The sequence below is a fragment of the Nothoprocta perdicaria genome, unplaced genomic scaffold, assembly GCF_003342845.1.
Source record: "Nothoprocta perdicaria isolate Ctin4 unplaced genomic scaffold, notPer1 scaffold_70, whole genome shotgun sequence".
NCBI classification, from domain to species: domain Eukaryota; kingdom Metazoa; phylum Chordata; class Aves; order Tinamiformes; family Tinamidae; genus Nothoprocta; species Nothoprocta perdicaria.
In genome coordinates, this window is record NW_020455977.1 from 1,441,325 (window position 1) to 1,466,675 (window position 25,351).

Below are 25,351 nucleotides of genomic sequence, written 5' to 3' on the forward strand. Positions count from 1 at the left end.
CCTCTTCCTCGGCGCCGCCCGCCCCTCGCCTCGCCCTCGCGCGGGCCCCGGCCCGGCCCCGCGAGCCCCGTCACGGCCGTCCCGGGGGCCGAGGGGGTGGCCAGCAGCCTAGAGCCTCCTCAGCTGCCCCTGTGCCCTCCTGCTGAGCGCGGGAGCAAGAGCGCTCCCTTGTGCCCTCCGCGGCCGGCAGGGTCTGAGGCCAAGGCAGCGCCGAGCCCAGCCCATCCGTGCCCGCTGTCACCAGAGCCCCTGTCCCGCTCAGCGGTGGCCGCGCTGGTCACCCAGCCRTGCTGCTAGGGACTGTGCAGGCTCCTGCTCCTGCTCTCACAACCCCCGCGTGGGTCCAGCCAGGCCGCTGCCAGGTTTCCTGCACTAAGTTTGTTGCCCTGGCACCTGAGAATAAAGCCCTATCCCTGCCTCCATCATACTGCCTCTTTGCACTAAAAATGTCCCCTTTCTGACCAAACTAGTCGCCCTTGATCTTACTTACTCATCCTGTCATCCATCCTGCCCGGGAGTCCCTACATTCCAGCTTTTTCTTTTTTTCCCCCACAGGGAGAACAAGCCTTACCCTTCACAGTCTTTCCTGAGGTGCTTGCGTATATCCAAACCCCCGCCTGGAAAACCCAGTCTGTAACTTTGCTCTCTGCCTTCAGCCTTCCCTCCTGCAAGGCCAGGAGCCTGTTCAGTAACTCCTGAAACACCCCTGGTTAGTCCTGAAGCCTTTTCAAGCCCTGGCTGGCTGCAGACAAACATGGAACCACACTCGCTCTTGGGAACACCTTTCTCCCTACCCTGTGTAAAACAATGGCGACCAAACTGATATTGTCACGGATGAGGTCTATTCACAACCACCCTCTCCACTTTCCCCTCCAGTTCCATGAAAGGATGTAGAATTACTCAAGAGTTGCTCAGTAGCAGCAGTCTCTGTCCACGCTCAAGTCCCCTACAACACAACCATCAGCACGGGCTAATGAAAGGCCAGTAGCCTAGAGCCTAACATCAGAACAGACTATGTCTTTGAAGGATGGCACGTCTGAATTAAAAACCAAAAAGCAAAGGTAACTATGGGCAAAAGACATCACAGGAAAATGCAGAATATATGTCAGTTTTCAATTCTAAAAGCAAGTATCAGGGGTGTTTTTTGTGTGGCCACTTTACATTTGCACCTCTGCTCTCTGTACTCTTTAACAGATCCTCTACGTCCTCCTCCCCCCTCCTTTGGAGTTTCTCTTTTGCATTTTCGCTCCTTTCCCTTCTTCCTTGTCTCTGAACCTCATCATTTTTCCTCCACTCATTGGTTTCTCRTTCTGACTGTATGGAAAAGCAGCATGCAGCCCCATCGGGGGGCCATGTAATTGTGCTGTTTTTCCCATACTACTGTTAAAACATATGGGGAAGGATCGCTACGTGTGTGGGTAGGCAGTGGAAATGCGGCTTCCCCTGGGTTATTATAAGCCCATCAGGTCACGGATGGCTCCGGAACGAGCATCCTGGGCACCAGAGCTTGCCGACACCACGGGATTAGCAGATCTACGCCCCAGGGGGCGAATTTAAGGCATGTCTGACAACATTAATGACTGTTGTAGGGGCAAAACCTGCAGACAGGGACATCAACAGTAGAGAGAACATTCCCCGGTGATAACCCAGGCTGACATAAAGCAGTGATCAGGCACAGATGAGAAATCTGCTTTCAAATGTCATGTTTCTAGTGGTCACATAGCGCAGACCTAGACACCAACACCTATTTTGCTGCTCACCTCACAGACAGTAACTAACAGCCRGAACTGGGAACTCGGAGCTATCAGAGAGAAGGTGCCAAGCTGAACTGACTTGGACCTCAAGTTCTTCAACTTAATTTTCAAGCATTTAAAGATACTTCTTTTCAATTGAGGAGAATTTTAACTAATACCTCATGTTAAAAAAATCTGTGAAACAGAAAAGCCCCCCTCCTGCCCTGGCCTAACAAAATCCTATTACAGGAGCAGCAAGTACCAGGACAGGACAGAGCTATCGTCACCTCCAGTTGTCTGTGCAGACATTCAGGACAACGAAGACCACTCAAGTGCCTGCTGTCAAGGTACATAACGCACAGCCTATAGCCTGAATGAATACTGCAGCTCTGAACTTTCAATCTCCAAAATACTGTGCTCTCACTAGTAGTTTTATGTTAAAATATGTAAAGTTTCCTTATGTTCAGATTATTTGCATTTTATAACTATTTCACTATAGCTTTGATTTGACATAAAAGGAGAGACAGAAGTAATTCATTACCACATGAAATGCATGTTAGTGAAAGAAAAGACTTAAGAGCAACATTTTCCTCCCTGGTAATCTAATCAACTGGAAAGACCTAAATAAGTATCTTAAACATTTCAGAGTTGTTATAGGTATGTGAATATATATATTTCAGAAGAATAGTTTAGTGCAAAACACCAGATGACTCATTTACTAAACAGTTAAGTGGTTGTTACAAAGTAGTATTTGAATCTGGACAATTGTGTGAAGAAACCTATTGCCCCAATCAACAGTAAAAAGCCATCCCCTAGGAACTCCCTTAGGGAGCGCTTACCTCCCAGTTCAAGTGCTTGGATAAAATTTGTTTCCATCCAGCACAGAACCTCTTGTAAATCCATACATTTATCAGTGCAGTTCTACACGCTCCTAAACAGAGCAGGAGCAGTCAGGTTTTCCATTTGCACGTTGGAGCGTGGTGAGGAAACGGGTTAAGTTCAAAGCAGGTGTAAATTGCTACTGCCAGGGCAAGTGACAAATTCTGCTTTGCCAAATACACGCACTCAGTTAGGCACCAGGAGAGAGGGCTGCAACTTGTAGAAATCCATGASGAGTCACAGGCTGGGTATTTTTTCTAGTTATGCCCTCAGTTATTGCAAGGCTTATTTGGGCAAGAAATAGGAAAGAAGCATATAAATGCACGCAATTCAGTTTTGTTCCAAAACTCACACCATTTGACCCCCTTCTCACTACAAAGGAGGGATTAGCTTCCTGTAACACTCCAGTTTTCCCGGTGAAGAATATGAAAATATTTATGACCCTTTATAACAATAACACAAAAAGCATCTTTAACAACCTCCTCAAATAAGTGGAATTTWTTAGAAGTTTCTGGTATCCAGAAATGATGAAAAACTGAAACACTTCTGAAAGATTCAGATAAAACATTAAAAAGTTAATTAGAAGAAAAGATCTCTAGACTAAAACTAATGGTTTTATTTACCATCTAACACTCCGCAAAGGCATATTTAGTATCCACTGAGCTTCTACTAACAGTTTTAGATAAGAAATCCATCAGAGAGACAAGTCACTTAAGCACATTTTCATCATTTATTGTTATTCTTCATTTCAAATCTCTAGTACAAACTGCTCCAAAACACTCCCAAAGGGTCAGGCTCTCCTTGTTTTTTCTTGAAGCAGCTGCCTTTTAGATTCATATTTCATATTTTGGACATTTTGGTAGAAAATTGCCTCTATCATAAATGCTAAATATGGTCCTTCTGTGCTCATGTTTCTACCTTAAATTATGATACAAATTTTGGATAGATCCTGAAGATCTTGGATATTTGCAACTTTTAGAGCAGACTTGAGACATCATCACGCTGAAGTCCTCAAGGTCCAAGGCTGTTAGGCCTGATCTTTAAAACTTTATTATTATTATCATCCATTTACAGGCAACTCCTAGAGCTGCAGAATCAGGTATAACTTGTAACTTGTCTTTTTTGTTGTTGTTGTTTTGGAAGCCTTTGCTAAAGCTGGTTGGCATTATCTTTGCCTACTTAATATCGATTTATAGTCATAGGTTACTGACAAATATATAAATGCGTCTTCATCACTATCACAAGGGAATACACAAGGGAAGAAGGTCACATTTCACTAATGCCTAGGCATTACTGAAAGTCCATCTATTGAATTCACGCATATTTTTTTCTCCAGCGGAGGTCTCATTTGCCAAATGGTCAAATCTGAGCAGCAACAGGACCCTCAGAGGTCACACAAKAGGCACTGCATCCTGACGTTGCTGCAGCTGAAAGAGCTGGCCAGAACGCAACGAGTTAGAGAATTTCTACTCTGTCAGGTTATTTAAGCTCTCACCAGAGCTGAGGGAAGCCAGGACATTTTCCCCTGAGAAGGGTCCACTTACCAGTTAAAGGAGGTAACAGCGTGCAGCTAACGACTATTTCTCTCGCATCTCAGTTTCCATACGTAAAAGATGAACAGACTTATTAACCTCTACRGTGATTTAAACACCACAAGTGAAATTCCTACATGAAAACTCAGCAAGTAGCAGGAGCTAGTGCAGGAGAAAGCTGAGTGACGCCTAATGCTAGAATTTGATAAGCATGAAACTAAGTTTCTGGAGGAGCTGGACTAGTCACCTCTTCCCTTTTTGGAATATCTAAATCGGGTACTACTCAGCACCATTAGTAAGGAGTTACACATTTGTTCACACACATTTCTGCTTTTTAAAACCCCTAGGTTAGTAGAGCATTACCACCAACCATTTCTGTTTCCAGTTGATTTCTCAGCTGCGGTTAGCTGTTACTGAAAGTAACTGTCAGAACTTTGCTTCACRTCTTCACCTCCCAAATGTCTGGTGTGCAACTGTATGGCCTTACCTAACACCGAGATGTCAGCCGAGACTCCCCTTTGAATAAGGGTATTAAAACCTTTGAACTGACACACAGATTCATGTACACKTTACAGGAAACTAAAGCTAAGAATAGGAAATCAGTTCTAAATGAAGGCAACTGCTGGACATGCTGCTGCGGCAAAACTGAGTTGAAACCTAGAAGGCAATTAGCAAGTGAACTAATAAGACAAAGGCCTGGGCAAACAGCTAATAATTTCAGGAAAACCTGCTCTAAAAACTCATTCAACAGAAATTCACTTTCAAGAGATGGCCTAAATGGAACAAGAGACTAGCAGGCATCTTGGTAACAGCGAGCAGCAGGAGAATAAAATGCCCATGTAACTGCACGTTGGTTGAGTGCACAGATGAAGAGAGTGGTGAGGCTACCTTCCAGCTCCAGGAACTCAGAGCAATTTTGGTTCAACAGCTTGTAGAATGACAGTGAGCTCCAAAATGCTTCCAGCATTGGCCAGGAGTGTTAAGAACTGAAAGTGGCAAGCTATTAAATGCTAGCAAAGAAAACCATAAAAGAAAAGAGAACAAAGCATCTCACTCAAGCAGTTCATACCCATTAAGTTAAAAGCAGCAGCACAGTCCAAGAATTTCCAGTTACAAGACTGTACTCCCATTACAGGTTATTACTGTAACAGGAACAAGTGTGAAGACCCTTGAGAAAAAAAATGCATCTGAAAACAGCTGTGGTGCTKTCAGACTTCACTCTAAACTCTGGGGTAAGAAAGGTGACTTTGAATTCTAAACTGTAGTCAGGTTTGCTGGGTTGTTTCTTGGTTGGAGATCAGATGTAGAGCAGTTTCAATGGATRCACCTGCCCAAGATCCAGCCTAAGTTCTCAAGAAACAGTATTACAAAAGACTGAACAAAATCCTGTGATGCATCTCAGAAATGCAGTATTGCTGCTGCACTTGAGCGAGCCAGGACGAAGGCCCGGACCCAGGGAGGCTCAGGCCTCCCAGCACGGGCACCTCTACGTTTCATCTCACCTGCGCACAGCCCAGGGGCAAGATGAAMGGCTCCAGATCCTCAATCACCTCTTCAACAGTAACTTCACATCAACAATCTTTTTTTTTTTTTTTTTTCCAAAATAATGAACTCTACTGTAATATGATTCTGTCCCATCCTCTGCTTGCCCATGTGAGAGAACAGAGAGAAACCAATTTTGGTGTTGGCTGCAACGTGCTGCTCCAAAGCAGTCTGCCTTGAGGCTGCTGCCAACACAGAGCCCTGCCACCTGCACCGGGAGGCCACTCCAGGAGCTGGGACGAGACCCACTCTCGGAATCCGAAGCATCAAAAYGCAGCCAAAGGGGGCACTAACCATGTATATCTCCCTCCTTTGTTAGGGAGAATCTCCTTCGGAAGGTATTTTTGTCATATATGCCAAAACTTCCCTGATTTTAACTTGTCTGGATCCTAGTTATGGCCTCAGGAACAGCTTCCAGCTCTGCACATGGTATTTTGGGCTGGCCAGGCAACATTCATACACCACTGAGAACAACCACGCACACAATTCCAAGTGCTTTTGGAAAGCTCTGTGTTGCAGAGTCTATTCTCCTAGTGACTTTTTAAGCAATTCTATCACTTTTTGTTGAAAGAMTGAATAATATTCAGAACACTATTCCAGAACAAAATGTGTTAGAGCTGCCTGGTGGTCTATTGAAGAAATTTGCTTATTATTTACGATCATTTGTTTATCTTAATTATGATTAACTTGTAACAGAGATGTAAAGGCAAACTAGAGCCAGCATGAAAGCATATTTGGTTCATCTAAAAAGTACAATTCCTTTTTTCACTGCATTACATGACATTGTAATGTTTTATTCTAGTCCAATCTTGCTACTTCCCTCAACAGGGACCAAGAGGAAGGAATGAGCACTCCACTTCCAGCTCAGAAAGCCTCTGAAAGCCTAAACCAYGGGCTGCTAGAAGCTGAGCATATTCTTCGGTCCCCTTCTTTGCCTTGTTTTCTATTCCATAACATACATGTTACCAATTATAGCCTGTGTTACTGAATGAGAAAAATCTTTGATCTTACTTTTTAACCGAGACAGTGATTACCAAGTGCAGAAAAATTAACAAAATATTATTCTTTGCTTCTTCAGTGCTGTTCTTAAAATAGCAGGTTAAGTAAATCTGAAGWTGACCCCCATATTTTTGAATCTCGCTAGTGCCTTACAGTACTTCAATCTTTACATAACCATTTTCTTTTGTATTATCATGGAATGATGAGTCATCTACACTTGCACATGTTACCCAACAAAGCAAACATTTCCAAGAACTCTCTTAGGAATTCCCTAGAGCAAACAGGGCACTGCAATTGGGGAAAGAAAAATGAAGTAATGCAGAACTCCTGCTAGCGGACACCCCCTCTGCAACAGAGATGGAGAGAACAGTGCTAGGAAGCACCACAAACAACAGGTAACACCAGGAAACTCTGGCTGCAGGGCTCGACCCCTCGGCTGAGCTCCCACTCACTGGGAATTTCTGGCTTCCATTCGTGAGAGCAGGAAAATCCACAGCAACAGCTGAAAGTTGTGGTCCAGATTCTTGCTCCRTTCAACCATAGCTCCACAGGAAAAGGAAGCACAACAGTAGTCTGGAGTGAATGCATTCAAAATATTGCAGTTTTTAAAAGGTATCTAGGCTTTTAATTATGTAAACATTCCTCTAATTCTTAGGCTGGTAGAATAGTAAGCTAGACTTAACTGGGAGCAGATAGGAGGGTCGAAACATTTYCATCTTATACCTCTTTGAAATACTGCAGAGTTCACTTAAGGATTTGCTTTGTCCTTTAAACTATATGCGTGAAGTGAAGAAATACAAAAACTGAGGGAGAAATGGAGGTTAAAAATAAGGTTAAAAATGGAGGTTAAAAATAAGGTAACAATTACAGAATACACAAGCGTCTTACACTTCCCCTGCCCCTATTCCCTTTGGAAGGCTCAGTTCTGTTCCAACACTGTATTTGGAGCCAGTGTCAAACCCTCCAACAAACCCTGCCTTTCTGCCAACCCCGCCACACACCAGAACGTGGCCTCTGGCCCTCGACACAACTCATGTCCTGCCTTTCTTAGCTGTGGTTTCCTTAACGCAGAAGGCGTTGGCTACAACAAAAGCTGCCCCACGTGCAGTGTTCATCACAAAGGGCCGGCTGCCCAGCGCCAGCAGATGCTTTCCTGCTGTACTTCCAGTGTATTAGGTAGGGTTTTGTTAGCCTAACGCCCCACCTGCTGGCCGAGAACTAGATTACCTTGTGACTGGCACCAGGTCACGCAGCCTATTGCCCTGCCCACAGCACATGCTGCATGGAAGCAGCACGCTGCTGCCCTGAAAGCAGGCACCAGCCTGGGTGCAGGGTCACGCAGCCAGGCTGGCCCAGGAGGGACAGTAAGGGGCAGAAATATAGTCGAGGCTGCTACACAGCATGTATTTGCCTAAGAGCTGGAACAGCCRCAGTGATTATGCTGAAGCACTTCTTCAATGCATTATATTAGAAGTGCTGTTGTGAGTAAATTCAYGACATCTTTCATCTGTGCCACCTCCTATGTGTCGGCTGAACCACCTTGAATATAAGTTCTCTTAAAGAATGAGTCTTTGTCCCCAGGATAAGATACACAAGATACATAGCCAAGGCTGACAACATAAAGATCAAGCCTCATTCTTTCTTCCGAGGAGGTTCTTTGAAGTGTGACTCACTCTGAAGAGCAGAGCCAGGTGTCCCATCACTTCCTAACAGAGCCTCCCCCGGCCAAAGGAGCCACGCTGCCTCTTGCTGGTACCTTGAGTGTAGAGCCACCCAACCAAGGCTCTAACAAACACAKATGGCTTAGAGGCAATGCCTGGATGCAAAGGAGCCCCGGCAAGTGAGGTCAGCAGACCTGTCCATAGCTCAAAAAACAGCTTTGCAGAGACAGGAAATAAGCTTCTGCAAAGGGTGTGGATTTGAACGTGAACCTACAAGTGTTTTATCCCCTGCGCACGTGGCGCTTTGCTGAAGTGCCCTGCGAGCATCAGCTGCCGTTGGCATCACTGGCTCCTCAGCTCAGGCCTCCCGAGTTCTTTGCACAGATGTGTACAGGCACCCACCTGCCTCAAAGGCATCCAAACAGAAGCTGAGCCAACACAGTCCCATGCCGTGGAAAAGTGTCTGCTTCCCAGGGAAGGAGAGCAAAACAAAGCTCAGGCTCCACTAGCAGGCAAGACGACACAAAGATGCCATTTTGGGAAACTGCCACTATTCAACCCTGTTTAAGATCTACATATAAAACTCATTAGCAGGACTATATAACATTTTTCCTTAGAAGAAATTGAGAAAATCAATTTGCTTGCAGAGATAACCAACTTAAAGTACTATCAGTATCATTATCAAGGAACCTCAAATAGCATCCGTGACATTTAGCACTGTATTGGTAAATTTATCTACGCAAATAGGCACAAGAGAAACATTGACCAAGGTAGAAAAGACCTGCTTGACTTTTAACTGTGGTCCTACCAGTCAGTTTGGGGTTTTCAGCTCTAATTAACAGTCTTCATTTAAGAGCAAGGAGAACAAGTGAAACCACGGTCACAAGGTAAAAGTTGTGTCTCYATGTTGTATAGATATACCTTGGCCAATGATATTTTCACTTAAATTGTAAGTCTGAGTTCATCCCAATATATTTTAAGGGCATGCCCAATTTAGCATCTCTTTGCCACTCGAGTACAACCTTTACACAGCACTGAATGTGAGGGCCCTCTAACAGCTGCCGTGAAGCACCACATGGGGCAGCCTGTTGGGAGCTGCCCCAAAGCACCAGGCAGCTGCTCCGCACAGCCCAGGGCCCTCCCTGTGCAGGTAACATGGGGCACAGGAGCCAGGAGCCCTGTCCAAGTGTCCAGTCCAAGAACACCTCTGGGATGGAGGCATTTTCATCACAGCAGGACTTTCTTTGGGTCAGAAGTGAGTATTGCAGGTGACCATTTATACTCCTGGCTACAAATTCAGGCCACTGAATCTKTCAGTAATTACGTACAACCACTGCCTCACCTCCTCTACTCGGGGCCTCAGAAAATAAGCAACTGCCCTAGGCATGCATTACCTCATGCAAAAGTATGTTTGTGATCTGATTGTTTACCGATTGTAACAAGTTAAAAAAATCTATRAAGATGGTAACATAGCAGTTAGCTGTATCAAACCAGTAGTATTATTTAAACAGTGGAGAGAAAGCATGGTGGTTTGGTATTATGGCAGCATACTTGTGACAAATCATCTCTAGCAACATGGCATTGTTTGTGCAGAGAAAAAGCCAACAGCTTTGTTTTTTTCAGGTCAATATATGCTATTGAAACAGGAGTACAATTCCCTATCCCAAATTCTTCCTCTTTTTAAAATTACACTCATGAGAAGCAAGCTTTTGTTTTTAAATGCTGTATTTTAGAATTATGATGCTCTGACCATCCATATTCACAGCAACTTGGTTCCCTTGCCATGTTATATTTCACTGACCTCTGGTTCTACTGAGAGAGTCTTTCTACAACCATGACTACCTCCCAATCTCCTGTTAAATTTGAAGCAGAACATTTTACTGTACTCAGATTCATCTATGCAGCCCTCTGGGGAGACAAAGAGGTGAGGGAGAAAGCAGSAGAGTACCTAACATATGAACAAAGCAAATACAGTTCAATTTTACTCTTTCAAAAATGCATCTAAGACCTATTATCAAGCTAAATTCAGTACTACAAACGTGTGTAATTGACAGCATAGAGCCTTGTAAGCCTTCAGAAGCATCAATACATTTTTATTATGCTGCTTGTCTTTCAACAAGGTATCTTAAAATTCTTTCTACATTAAGAGGTCACTAGAAGGTTAGGATGCCAAGGCAAAATAAAAATTTATTTTAATTGTTTCAAAATACAAGACTAAAATCTACATCATTATTAAAATATGCTTACAAATATTCTTTGATTAACAGTTTGCATCACATAACAAAACTAGACATTTTTAAATGCAGTATTTTCTCACAATTTTAAGATACAGGCATTGCTAAAATTTTTCCAGTAAAAAAAAAAAGCATACTCCGTTGAGTAGCTGATATAGCTAATTATGTTCTTGCATCGTCTCTTAAGTTATGAACAGGAATTTTAGGATTCTCTTAATTACTCTCCCCAAACTAATAGTAATGCTCAGGACTCCAGGTATATAAATTGCCATTAATGAACAGAACTACATTGATTAGGTAGTCTAAAGAGAACCAAGACTTAAAGGGCTGCAATTGAGTTACAACTTGATGTCTTCTGTTCCACTGATTAAGAGCACAGTTTTAAAATTCTACCTCTTGGGCAAGTAACTGCTTCAGCTTTTAGGCTACAAGAGGTAAAGTGGTCAAAGTTAGTAACTTGTTAGATATTCGAATTGTGGTTTAAGAGAAACTAAGTGTAACATGCAACAAACTGTACCTTAAAGCTCAGAAGAAAATTCACATTAAGTTAACCAAGTGTGTTGCCCATATGAACTCTTAAACATTCTAGTATCAAGGCAAGGGAAGCATGCAAACTGGTAACAGAACATGCAAACTGACAAACTCTTACAACTTCAAACTGCTCAAACAAAAATAAACATCTCTGAACAGGTAAAATATCAACACCAACTTGAAGCAACTTTTTGAAAAAAGGTTATACACGATACTACAAATCTTACTAAACTGAACTGCAGCAACATGAAGATAATGAATTTCGGTACTTCCAAGTTTCCATGTTGCCGATCAAACACTTTTGAGCACTGCTCGGCTTCTTCTGAAGTGATGCACCTTTCTCTCCTGGAATGGCAAAGGAGAGACAGGGGGAAAAAAGTGTTACTGGAGTGTGTTACCTAGAATGCAGCAACTAGTTTCATTAACCCTGTATCCTGAGGCATTCGGTACCCTATTCRTTGCCCTCCAAAGACAGGTTAATACAGCTTCGGTGGCTCCTGCTTCTAAATACAGATGCCTCAATCTGTCTGTCAAAAATCAAGAACCAAAATAAACTTAAATTTAACATTAAAATTGTAACAGAGAACAGAAAGGAAAAGCCATTCAAACTTCAGAAACCACTATTTTGCCACAACAGAGGCAGCAAAAGAGCTTCCCATTGATGCAGGATGTCCAGTTACTGACYTGGACTCTTATTTATCAGCTGACATGCAGTCAATTTACACTACTATAATTAACCCTCATTACTGGTGAAACAGCTGTCAACATTTAAATTCATCATTCTCTAGGGCAGGGCTAGGGAATAACCTGCTGCCCTTTCAGCAGTCTGCTGTTTAGGAATAATTTGCCTTGGTATGCTCTGAATACGTATGGGCAGGTTGCTACAATTTTCATGCCGTCTTGTATTAATACAGTTAAAATCATGCCCTGCTTTCAGTACTTCTTTCCAGCATTAAGAATCTGGAAGTCAACTACTGGAATCAGCATCTCCCAAAGGATGTTTCCAGCATCTCCCAAAGGATGTTTCCAGCATTACCAAGGCAAAAAAACCACCACCCAACAAAACCCATAACATCCCAAACAGAGCCAAGTAAGAGCATCGTTATCTTTATAGTATCATGTAACTGAGTACATGAGGCCAGCTCTACTCTAGGAACTTAATCTCACTTCCACCACATACCTTAAAGTAGTCTTCTTGTGAGACAAACGTGTTCCTCAGGCGGTTCTCAGGATTGAACAGGCAGGATACCACTGTCTGTATGCTCCTGTCCACAGATTTCTGAAATATAGTTACATGCACATCTACAACACTACTGCTACTAGTTAGCCCAATACTAGCCATGCATCTGTGTCACAAGCTTTGCTCAATATTGCTTTCAACAGTCCTTTGTTTCCCAAGATTTTTTTTTAAGTCTTCAAACATTTAAAATTCATACTCCTACCCTCAGAGGTTGCTGGGTTTGTTCAGTAGCATCCTAGTTAATTTTTATGTCAGATTACTCCAAAATTCTTTAAGCCAATGTCAGAGACTACTATTGATCAACACAGGAATGAAGAGGAAATGGGATTAAAACCCTGCTCGGCTATTTCAGGACTCAATAAATCTGCATACCAGAGCAGGAGATGCTATCAGTCTGCTACTTTTCAGTATCTGCGGATTCCCCTGTAATTCTCAGGGGATTAAACAAAGCCCTGCCAGTCAAGACCACTGCTGTCCTTCATTAAGTAGGCCACCAAATTACGCACTGTACAGCCCCCCCAGTGGCAGACAAGTGCCAACTGCTCCAAGGGAATGTGAGGATTTTGAAACTGCAAACAAATCAGAGAGACAGGGGACTAAGTAGCTGATTGCAGCAGCTACTCTAATGTTCGTTTCTAGGACTCCAGGACACCTGCCACAGGCCCTCTCTAACAAGCACTCCCACACTTGTGGCCGAGTTTCTGGGAAAAGGCTTTATGAAGACAAAAAGTTCCAGTTTTAGAAAAGCATTTACCTTTTGTGGACTGTTACTAGACGACTGTGGGGGCTCTGGAACAGCACACTCTGTCTGGATAAACTCAGGATCTTCACTATAGTGGTAGCTTACTGAAGTATAGACCTGTGGAGTWTTTGAAATACTGCTGTTAGCTAGTGAAAGCTACAGATTATTTATTTCCACATGTTCCCCTGCAATCTACACTGGGTAAAAGCTTGGAGTTGCAYTGTCACTGGTCCTCACCTACCATAAGTCATGCCAGCTTCCCTCCTTTTTGTTTAAAGAAGTTCTATATCCTTTCAGTGAAACAGCCAAAACCACCAAGGAGGTTCAATCAAGAGAGAAATCCCTGAGATCAGGGAAATTGCTTCTTTCGAGTCTTTAAGCTCCTTGCTTGTACGAAATCTGTAAAGAGTCTGTAAGGAATGATACTTGAAGCTATCTCACAGTTCTAGAAACACTTTTTACTCCTATAAGCATGTTTTTTCAAGTGTAATAGAAGCCATTACAAGTTCTCTAAAACACCTTTAGCTTGCTATCATTTAATTGGCAAGTAATGCAGCAGGGGTGTTTGATGTTCAGGGATGTTATTAATGAAGTATTTCTCTAGTATCATCCGAGGAGAACTGTCACATCTGATCGCAGGTAGCAATACATACATGCATGATAGTCCATTTTTTTCTACTTACTTTCTGTATATTCTACAGAGGCCTGCTGAGAATTAGCTTGAGAAAGTACTATTCAAAAGAAAATTAGGTATTACGGTTCCTAGATATTTTATATAAACTGCATTGAGTAAATAAAACTGTGCCCAAAGAACACATTAAAAACTTCGGAAGTGAATACCAATTCTGGTCCTGTGTTAAAGACTTGTSAAGTCAAAAAGTACTGGATTTCTTTAGAAGCCATCAGCACCACCTACAGACTGTACCTTAGTACCCTAAATGTTTAAAAAGCTGTTAAACCACTAATCACCRCTATTTGCAGAGCTAAGTATTTTGATGGTCTTTTGTATTTATAATTTTTCCAAGAAAAGTACAATATGCAGTAGGATTATGCAAATTTTAAAGTAAGTCTAAAGGATGCATCCAGCCACCACAGCCAGTTATTTTTCCTTCAGCTTTTTACAAAGAACCAAATCTGTTCCACATGRAATTCCCAGAGTTCCATGTTCAAAAAGTGTAAGGGAACACCACAAAGCTGGCAGTTCTGCTCTGCCAGGCAGCTCCTAACAAAGCACCTTGAAAAGAGGATATCCCAAACAAACTGGCTCCTTTGTCAGCCACCACAGATCTGTATAGACCAGAGTTCCACACATTTCTGGTCAGCACAGTCAAGAGTGACCATCAAGCAGGCAGACTCTTGTGCTTGCTGAAAAGCTGTCACTATTTAAATCAATATATGCGAGCTTACCGGAGGCATAACGTAATTCCTTTGCTCCCCAGCAAGCCACTGTGGTTGAACCTTCAACAGRAATTAAACAAGAATCAGTCTTTATTCTCATTATTTCCTACACAGTCAAATACTCTGTAACAGCAACATTTGCATACCGTGTTCTACAATTCTGCTCATCAGTGCTTTACCTGGACATTTTCCCTGTCTTTCATCTACCAAGACTGCTTTTACATGTGTACATCATATTCAGCACAAGACTTAGTTCCAATTCAAGTACCCCCACTTCCCTCCTCATTCCAAGTTACAAAATTCCTTTTCCAAAGACTAGAAAGTAAATGCATTCACAGTAACACACTGACAAAACTGGAAATATCTATAGAGATTTGAGATGCAAGTTTCCTTTGAAAGAAAAGGCACATGTGTGCACACACTCACACCTACCCACGCATTTCACAAGTTTGAAAGTCACTCTCCAATTAAGTGTCTTCATAGATTTTTGAGTTCAAGAGCACATTCTGATGTTCTGATAAAAACTTATCATCAGCTGCTCCATTCAGGTGACCAGCATCGGCTACTCAAAAAGAGATAAAACTTTCTATTCAGAAAGTTACATTTTTGCTAACCTGAAAGACATTTTACTGTTAAAAAGTCTAAAAAAAGGGGGCAGCTTACTATATTGTATTAGAACATAATCTTTTGTTTTTACTTTTTAACTTCTCTCAAGCTGGACCTGTAGGGAAGCAATTCAATTAAAGCAGAGAATCACAGAAGAAAAAAATAATTAAAAGAATCAGACTTTATTTAACACTGTTCATTCCATCCAAGTTTGTTTCTTCAAGCTTCACCTAGAAAACTATAGTCAAAAACATGCCACACAAAATATATTTGTTTCTTAATCCTTAATCCTCAAACGGTTAGAAGTAAGTGATTATAAATGAATTGAACTTAGGAGCAAATATCCCTGTTTTGCACTTAACCCTAATTTTTGATCCTTAGGTAGCACTTAAATTTGCTCTGATCTTCACAGCCAATTAAGTTTTCAGCAACTTTATGGTAGTTTTAGAGTCATTTAAACATAATCTAGTTAAGTACAAAACAATTTAGAGAGTATTTTAGGGGTATCCAAACAATTATTGTTCACTTTATCCTTTATTCTACATCATCACAGCTCTTACATTCTGATATACCTAATCATCATTTGAACACCAAGGTGAGACAAACTTCACAGACCCTGATGCACATCCTGGCATAAAATTAGGACAAGCAACCAGGCTCCCAGTCCCAGACAGACACCACTCCTCCATAGACTTATTGCCCTTGCAAATTTTGGCAAGTGGACAAGCAGCAAGAGAATCGTGGGGCGCTTCAGTAAGCTAAACTGCCCTTCACTAAGTTAAACTGCAGCTAATCAAGGACCAAGGATTCAGGTAATGCCCCTGTGGCGCCTGGATGCAACGTACGAGTTAAAGTAACCTCCTGAAACAACTGCTACCTGCTGATAATTCATTTGGAATTATTAAGTGCTTAGCATTTAAATGCAAAACCATTCCTAAATGAAACTCCTTAGAATAACAAGGACTAGCTGGCTAAGCAATTCCTTTTTGCTAGGGTTCAGTACTCCTACAACACTCACCTGATTAAATGAAACAGATCTAGCAAGTGTTTAATACCCTAAAAACCTTTTGTTAAGCATTCTGGAGTGTTCAGTCACCAAATAACCTTTTTTTTCTTCCCCTCCTAAGCTAAGCAATTATGTACCTGATAGTTGTAAGCTGGCTGATATCCCACAGGAACTTGTTGCTGTATCAGCAGAGCTGGTGAACTGTACGGATATGTCTGTAAAATAAAACATTTCTTCAATACAAGTTTGAGATAAGATTAAAAATGCATCTCTTTGCACAGACATTTAAAAAGCAAGGAAAATTAGAAATACAGGACTTGGAATTCCGGTTCCAGAAGACCTGATTACAAAAGCCTTACAACCCTCTTTGATTTCTGATAAGGCTTTAAACACTTCATATTAGAAAAAGAAATCTGCAAGAAGTGGAATTCTCACRTGCTACKCATGTAAAAATCCTGCCTACCTATGCAGTTCATCTTTAAGTCACTTCAGAAACAGGAGTTTCCCAGTATMTTTATAAAATACAMCTGAACTAAAAAGCTACTACAAACTAACAGGCTATAGCCTGAAGACCACTTTCACCGAGTCAAAGATAAGCAACAGAATTMACAGTTTGCTAGYATTTCTTTATTTCAGGTATTTTGATAAAACATTAACCTAGAAGCTTGTCAGATGCTTCAGAAAATAAAAGCACACAAGTGCTTAAGAGAATTACTTCCTTCCGAACTATTTCCTCCATAATATTACAATATCACCAAGAGTGCTGATCAAACCCTCTGCTTCAAAGAAACAGACTTTTCCTGAAGCACTGCAGTTTACTCACCTACAACTGCTGCAGAGAATACATTAAATATTGAATAATTAAATTAAAAAAAAATCACTAGAGAACATACTACATATRTTCAAGAGTACAGAAGGCACAAGCAGCCCTGGAGTATTCTGCCCATACCCACACAAGTATCAACAAAGTGACATCCTGCAGACATATGCCCTGTGTTGGTCACAGTCTTAACAGAGGCCATAATACAGCATTTCAACAAAGATATGGCAAGAATCCAGAAACAAAGCCTTGTCTGACTGGGAGAAACAAAACAGAGCTTGCCAGAGACAGCTTCTGGACAACTTCTTCACAACGGCTGGAAGCAGAATAAAAGCAGAATGCCAAAATACATTCCACAAGCTGCATGTGCTTGCATTTCCCATCCGTAAGTTGGTGGCATGAATGTCCTTACCTGAACATACTGAGTTACTGGACTCATCACAGCTGGAGGCTGCATATAGGGCTCTGTATTTTGATTACTCCACACACCATGAAATTGTGGCGCAGGAGGATTAAAAACCAAAGGTCTGGGGTGCATATAAGAACCTTGTTTAAAGCAAAGAAAAAAGTATTAACAGAGCTTTTAAAGTTTGTTTGATCAGTAAATTAAATCCACAGAAGCTTTAAAATATTTTACATTATGGCTTTGACTGAATTTATCAATTATACTGTATTTGCAGACAACATGCTAAGAACCAAGCTGCCAACCTGGACTGTTTCTTAAAACAAACTCTGCAACATCACACAAGGTCATAGAACTCTCAACTTAATTGTMATATACATCCTACATCAGGTAAAGCTATTTGCAAGGATGTTGATGTATATCTATAGGAAGCAATATAATCAGTAAATCAGTTTTGTACTCACACAAGTTCTGCTGTTTTCTGATAGCTGGCCCCAGTTTCAGCTTTTTGCCATGGAAGTTGATTTGAGACTGAAAGAACAAGTTACTCTGTAAGCTGGGAATCAGCAAGGTGGGTGGTTTGTTCATTTTGAGATACTTCTAGCCCCCAATTAATTCCAAAYAGGCTCTACTGCAATACCTTTTTTTCCCCATCTCCTCTGCTCCCCCACCTCCCTCAACACCTCACACCTTTCCTCTCTCACTTCTTGCAGTGCTTTCRGCACATCCATTTGCCTACTCACCGAGTCATGACCTACCCAACTATTATGTATATCCTTCTCCTTAAAGTAACATGTACTACAATTAGTCTGACGTCACACACTAGTGACAGTGCCTTACCTTTACTGTTTTAAGCATACAGGTTTTATTATCTTGGCCTCAAGAGAATTACTGAGGCCATGTGTAGAGTGACTATGACATCTAGTGTCCCTCAAAMCCTAATTTACAAGGCCACTTATCTTCATTTCCAACATATTTCCTAAACAAGGAAGAGGAAAATTGAACCATGAAGATCATGTGACCCTAATACCAGGAATGTACTGGAAGTATTTGGAGGGTGCTAGAAAGCTGTTATACCAGGAAGGCAGGATTCAGAGTTTTAARACCAATGACTGAATAGTGTTTTGACAGTGTAGTATCTGGGAACATCACAGAAAAACAATTTCAGGCAACTGCCCTGCAGAAAATCAATTCTGCTTTTTTTCCAGTCAGGTTGTCTATGCAGTCTGAAATCCAGAGGAGCATGTGCTGTTGTAGGCAGACAAACACCACCAACACATCTTTACAGTTTGATCTGGACTGACTTTAGAAGATAGCCTGTGTGATCTGACATCAGTTTTATGCTTGATTGTAAAGCAAGCCATTAGAGCAACTCGCTGATAATGAAGACATTGTTCTATTTGATGACCATCTCCTACAGAGAAATCTTGAATGAAATAGTATGGGGAATAGAAAAACATCTTGGATCAGCAAAAATTAACCAAGACCAATTTGTCAGAACTTTTACTCATTCTGGAGTCCCACAACCACCCTCTTCAACTGAGTAACACTCACAACCCTGTTTCTGGTTGAAGTAAACGTAAAGATTCTACTTCACCACTAGTACAAAATTTAACAAACTTAGTTCTTGAGCAGTCTTTCCCTATTTATTTGACTGTATAGCATGAAGCTCAGTTTCCTCTGATTRTACCTCCAAGCTGAACCGCTTCAGCTAACAGAAAGATAGCTTACTTCAACTATTTTTTGAACATCCACGTTGTCCAGGAAGGATACAAAGCCATACCTAAAAAGCACAGGAGAAAAAAAAAATCTGTAACCAGATTTTTATTTGCTTGTTTAGCTTCTAACTTAATTTGAAGTTAACATTAACTATATGTGAAGAGTATTACTGTATGCCTCAAGTACTAAGTCAGGTATTAATTTATAATTCTAAAAAAAGACCAGTATGAACAGTATTTACTACTAACTAGCAGCATATCCTCTTGGGTCAGATGAAAGAAAATCATATATGTAATTTTACAATATATTGAAATAAATTCAAGGCTTTTTTTCTTCCATGTCTGCTACTCAAATGAACACCATTTGAAAGCATTACAGAATTGGCAGCTTATGAAGAATTAAACCTGATCTCTGGCTCATGTATTACTTTATATTCCTACAGAAAATTAAAAAAAAAAAAAAACCAACTTGAATGACTGTTCATAGAACCATAGAAAAATCTGAGCTAGAAGGCACCTCCAGAGGTGAAGCCTCCTTCTCAAGGCAGGGCTAATCTCTGAGCTGGAAAAGCTTGTGCTGAGGTTGCGGACAGAACTCTATTGAATAAYGCCCTATGCACCTTCCTCTAAGTGCTTAACCATTGTCATTCAGAATTTTTTCTATACATTCAATGAGAATTTCACTTGCTGCAACTTCACTGGTGTCTTTCATGATACTCCATCTGAAAATTTGTCTGCCTTCTMAATAACCCTACCCCAAGAGTTGGAATAGTACAGTTAGACTGCCCTGAATAAACTCGTATGTTTCTTTTCATCATCTTAGTATTACTGAACTAAACTCTCTCCACGTTGTTACTGAAACTATCCTGACTATTAAAATGTCAGTATTTCATCCTCTGAAGATAGGTCCACACAGATGTCCTAAGTAACAAACTGTTTCCACCAGTTAAATTACAACAATCCTATTCTCCTTGAACAGATATACTAAAATCAGACCTTTTTTTTTTTTTTTTGGCAGATTATACAGATTTATGGCCATTCTAGACTTAAAAGTTTCATGGCTCTTATTTCATTACTACAGAAAACCACAGCATATGAAAACTTAAGTATTTCAAGTGTCTTGCTGAATAGCTGCTCATCRTAACACCTATGAAAGAATTACATYYATAAAAACAGCAATGTAAAGCAAATATTCATGTTCTACTTACCCTTTGGAAACACCAGTTCTATCAGTGATTATTTTCACCTCTTTCACAGTACCATACCGTGCAAAGAAACTTCGAATTTCTGTTTCATTCATCTGAAAGAAATGAAGTCTTACACCCCTTCAAGCACACACATTCAACTGCTGAGTTCATTAAAGCAGGAAAAAAAAACCCACAAGCACCCACCATTTAAATCCATATCCTATTGTGGTAAGAACCTCACCTTTTCCAAAATGCTCTCATGAAACCAGAATACCAGTAATAACAGACAAAAACCTCAGTTCTATTCCAGACATTAAATTCCCATTTCCTTCCCACTGAAGCATACCATATATACATTTCTTAAGACATTAAGTGCACRTAAATACCCTTATATCAATTCCACCAACAAAGACTGTATTTGGCATGATTTTTCCTTCTGGTAAAACATATCCTTGACTGGTTGCTGACAAGTGGGTATTATCCTCCCGAGAGATGCTTGCACACTGGGCCTCCGCGTCTGCAGACTGAAAAGTTTATAACAGAAACACGTCAGTTGGATTGTAGAGTATTTTACAGTATCTCTGTTTTATACATACTCATACTGAAAGAAAAAAAATGAATAGGGCAAATAAGAGCATTTTCCAGTTATCTAAATATTTATTTCAAATAGACCATTCATCTAGAAAAGAAAGTTTTTGACTAGGCTACACTAAATACCCTCTGACTTCATGTTTCATGACTGATGGTGCTATTACCACATCTACAGGGAAGCTCTAAAATAACTCATTTGAGAACTTCAAGAATTCCTTTTAGACATGAACAAGAAACTTATATTTTTCAACTAAAGATAAAACTAACAACAACTGATTAACCAACATAACAAATTCCATTGTTTTCCTGTTCAAATTTCTCAAGAAGCTTAAAAATAACCTTAGAACACAACATGTGAAAGGTTATACTACAATTTAGTGATAAGCAGGACAAACAGATCTTAATATTGACACTACTCATCCTCACCTCAGGGAAAGAAGTCAATCTACAAACTTCATGAGGAGCTGCAAAATGCCTGTTATTAAAGCTCTAAAAGCTATAAAACTATTATTGTCTGTACCACAGCATTATCCTAAACATGCACTGCATATTCAAAAGAATATCGGATTAACTTAAGTCATACAATTTGTACATCCAAACTTCACATATTCCTTTTTGCTCCTAAAACTTTATGCCACAGTCCTTAAGTTCTAGATGCATTCAGAATCACACAGGTGATCCTTCCAAAAGAAATAAATTCATTCAAAAAATTTTTCAGAACAAGCCACATTCAATCCTATTTGTCTATCCTATTTATACATTCTACCTTACAGGCAATTTACTGCATATTTTACAAAGGTGGCTGCATGAACTAAATCACCACAGGAATATCAAAAGCATCCTGAACTCCAGTACCTACCATCCTCTGCTCTCCCRCAAGGATCAGCCATGCTTTGCATGGCTGCTAAGGATACAGGACGGCTAACCTGACCACTTCAGATAGCTCTATGTTAACACACTTTAAAAAGCTCTTCTTTACAATTCAAGCAGCGAGTCATCAGCCCCATTTTATATACTCAAAACTTCAACTGTTTAGTCAAAGCATTCAATACTTTTAACCCTAATAATTCACAATGGCTGGCACTCAATTTTTCTAATGTAACAATTTGCATGTTTAATTTGCAGTTCCTATTTAAACAACTGCAGCTGTGAGTGATCAGTACTCATTCAAAATGCACATCCGCTGAAGGAATGAGAAAACAAACAGCACCAAGTAGTACATGTGACACATGACCTGCCCCAAAATAACAGACACAGAAGAAGAATTCAGCCCTCCAAGTGTGACACTAAGCCACCACCTCTCAGAGGATGAAGACGTGCCCCATCTCTTCCTCCTCAGCAGTTCAAATTAAGCTGGCTCAACACAATTTGAAAGATCAATACGAAGTGTACAGTTTTCCATCAGACTAGTATTCCAGTATTTCAGACAGCTGCATCAGTTCACCGTGCTACCGCGCAGGCCCCACATCTACTCTCAGCATCTGTGAATGTAGAAGAGGTGGATGTAAGTGGAAGATGTTCAGCTGCTCCTTTTGAGAGCAGCAAACCATCAAATTGGTTCAAATTCATCTCGTAGAAGTGTACATTAGGACAGCCTTCAGTCCCCTCAGACCACACATCTTTCCTGCCTACACTCCYATCTACCTCAGACCACTACCACATCTGTAAACACCCCATCATCTTATTCCCTTTATTCTCTTGGAACTCTTCCCAATAAAAGTTGAGAACTTCCACTAGCGCACAACAGTAAAGCTGGAATAAGACAGTGAGGTTCGGAATGAAAAAAGGGCAATTCTCACCCTTCCTTCCTACTGTGCCAGGATGGCTCTTCACACCACTGCACAAGGAACTGSATCTCATGACTTGAGAGAGAAAAATTGTTGGAATAGTTTTCAGACACATTCTTTTCTGATCCAAGTTCAGTTTGCAGTCATGTAAACACTGTGCTAGCATAACAATGCAATACAAGGGCAAAAATGAAGCAAAAGGAGAGCCTAATACTGGCCTTTGGCAGCAACCCCAGCTAAACAGCAACGGAACCAAAGGCTGAGACTGCAACTCAACAGCAAACTTGAGCGGACCTAACTGCTCGCTCCTACAGCTTTACTTCTTTTGCACCACATGCAGCACTGTGGTCAGGCCTACTTCGAGTCTGCTGCAGTGAATGGAGATGAAAGAAGCATTCACTTTGCTCTGGGAGTTTCATCTCCAGAGGAAAACTTGGAGCACAAGCACCTGCAAGTGCCCAAAATCACATGCAAAAGGAGGCTGATACAYCTCCCAGATGCGCCTGTATACAGTTCTTTTAGATATTTGCTATGCACAGGGATTGAAGTGTAAAAAGGACAGTCTGACATTTAGACAAACTATTCACCCTCAAAAGGTAGCTTTGTTATATATCCTTAAAAAAAAAAAAAGAAAGAAAAAAACACCYACCACACAACTGAAGGCCTTACAGCACAATGACAGGAAATAAAATCTCCCCTTTCCAAAGTTATTTTTCTCCAGCGTGATAACGCAAAACTTTCAAGGTTTGCCAAGTCAACCAAGTACTGTCCCATCTAAAAATATGAAGTTATTTTACCAGCACAATGTAAGCCTCAGTATCCTCTTATTTCATAACATACCCTTATGTACAAATTATATTTTTATATATAACAGGGCCAAGAAATTCACACCCCTACACAAAACTCAAACCTAGGCCACTTCTGGTTTCTATAATTTGAAAATAAATCCTTGAAGCAAACTAGCTGTCTTGAAGCCAGCCACTCAGAACACTACCCTATATGGGATGATTTGACACTTATGAAGTGTCTCTGAGAATCAATATCTAGATGCCAAGAGATTCAGGGCTCCGTTTTTCAACCCAATGAAGTGAACATCGAATTCTTCCCATCTTCGAGCAAAGGGGCGCTATGGAACATCCACCTCCCGCCCGTCACCGTGAGGGCCGAGGCGGCTCCGCGCCGCGCGGCGCGCGCGGGGGGCGGCAGGGGGCGCCCTCACCCCGGCGCCGCCGCCCCCGGACGCTCCCTAACGCTCCGCTTCGAGCCCGCGCCCGTTACCGCCCGGGGGCCCGCGCACCGTCACAACGTTTCCCCCAACGCACGCACAGGGTGGGGATAACGACACAGCAACGCTGCGAAAACATATAACGGGTTTTGGCTAATTCTGACTAGCGAGAGCTYTGCTAGATGGACTGGTGTTAAGCAACTAGTTTTAGGTCCAAAGGRAAAAAAAAATGTTTTATGACATACAGCTTAACGACTAAATTTGTCTAGCTTCCACAACCACACTGCGCTTCGAGTTTGTTAGCGGCCCTACGCTGAGCTAAGTGTTATCAGCCACGCGTACAGTTAAAGGAGCTACAGCTAAGGAGAAACGGCAGCTGGAGAGGCCCTGCCGGGGCAGCCCCCGCTCACCCCCGGCGCCCTCCCCGCCCGCCACCGCTCCCTGCGGCTGCGGGAGCCGCTCCGCCGGCAGCCGCCCCCCCAGCCCGGCCCACAGGAGCCATCCACTTGCATGTGCCGGCCGCGGGCTGGACTGGAGCGGAGCGGCAAACGCAGCCGCGCCGGGGCGCCCAACGCCGCCGCGGCGCCCCCTCCAACGGTCGCGCCGCGGCCGCTCAACGGCCAGCGCGGCGAGGCGCGAAGCGCGGGCGGCGGCGGAGGGGAAGGGAAGGGGCCCCAGGGCCGCGCCGCTCGGGCCGGCCGGGAGGCGCCGCGCGCGGCCCCGCGTGGCGACAGCGGCGCCACAAAATGGCGGCCCGCGGTGCGAGGCGAAGGCGCCCGACGCCCGCATGGCCCCTCGCGGCCGGACCGCGCCCGCCCCGGCTTCCCGGCCCGCCAAGCCTCTCAAACGGCAGGGGCTCCGCGGGGCCAGGGCCCTCGGGCCGCGTTACAGGGCGGCGTCGCCACGAGGCCCTCCGCGCCCTAACAGCTATGGCGGGCGCCCCACCCTCCATCCTCCTCCTCCCTCGAGCCTCTCCGCGGCCACAGCGCGGACCTAAGGAGGCTTCTCCCCCGCCATGGCCGAGGCTCCCCGCCCTGCACACTCACCATCATTCACCAAAGCTGAGGCAGCGCCCTCACACTTAAAAAAAACAAACGAAATCTTTTTTTTTCCTGCTTAAAAAAACCCACAAAAACTCTTGAGAGAACCAACACCGGCTAGTCTCCTTTTTCCTTTTTTTTTTTCTCCTTTTTTTTTCCTTTTTTTTCTTTTCTTTCTTTAGGGGGGAAGAGGAAGGCGGCCCCTGCCGCCAGCCGCTCCTCTCCCTAAGTAGCCCCGGGAAGGGGCGGGGAAAGGCCCCACCCCGCGCCCCGGCGCCCGCGCTGCCCTCGAGGGGCCCTCCCTGCCCTCCCGGCCCCGCGGGGCCCTCCCTGCCCTGCTGCCCCTGCCCTGCTGCCCCTGCTGGCCCCGCGGGGCCCTCCCTGCCCTGCTGCCCCTGCCCTCCTGCCCCTGCCCTCCTGCCCCTGCGGGCTCCACGGGGCCCTCCCTGCCCTCCTGCCCCTGCCCTGCTGCCCCTG

General features: G+C 42.7%; 1 protein-coding gene across 2 annotated transcripts; it reads right to left on the reverse strand.

The window, feature by feature from the left end:
• Positions 1 to 10,702: 10,702 nt before the first annotated feature.
• DAZL (deleted in azoospermia like) lies at positions 10,703 to 25,024 on the reverse strand. 2 transcript variants are annotated; one of them, XM_026050835.1, is made up of 11 exons: positions 24,881 to 25,024; positions 20,618 to 20,755; positions 20,253 to 20,344; positions 19,058 to 19,109; positions 17,791 to 17,857; positions 17,336 to 17,469; positions 16,241 to 16,318; positions 14,501 to 14,551; positions 13,106 to 13,210; positions 12,292 to 12,390; positions 10,703 to 11,456 (listed from the first exon to the last, which is right to left on the reverse strand). In XM_026050835.1, exons 1-11 carry the CDS (start codon positions 24,884 to 24,886, stop codon positions 11,403 to 11,405), a joined length of 876 nt encoding a protein of 291 aa, XP_025906620.1. In that variant the 5' UTR covers positions 24,887 to 25,024; the 3' UTR covers positions 10,703 to 11,402. The 2 variants fall into 2 exon arrangements, with proteins under 2 accessions (XP_025906620.1, XP_025906621.1); XM_026050836.1 differs by lacking the exon at positions 13,106 to 13,210.
• Between the last annotated feature and the right edge of the window lie 327 nt (positions 25,025 to 25,351).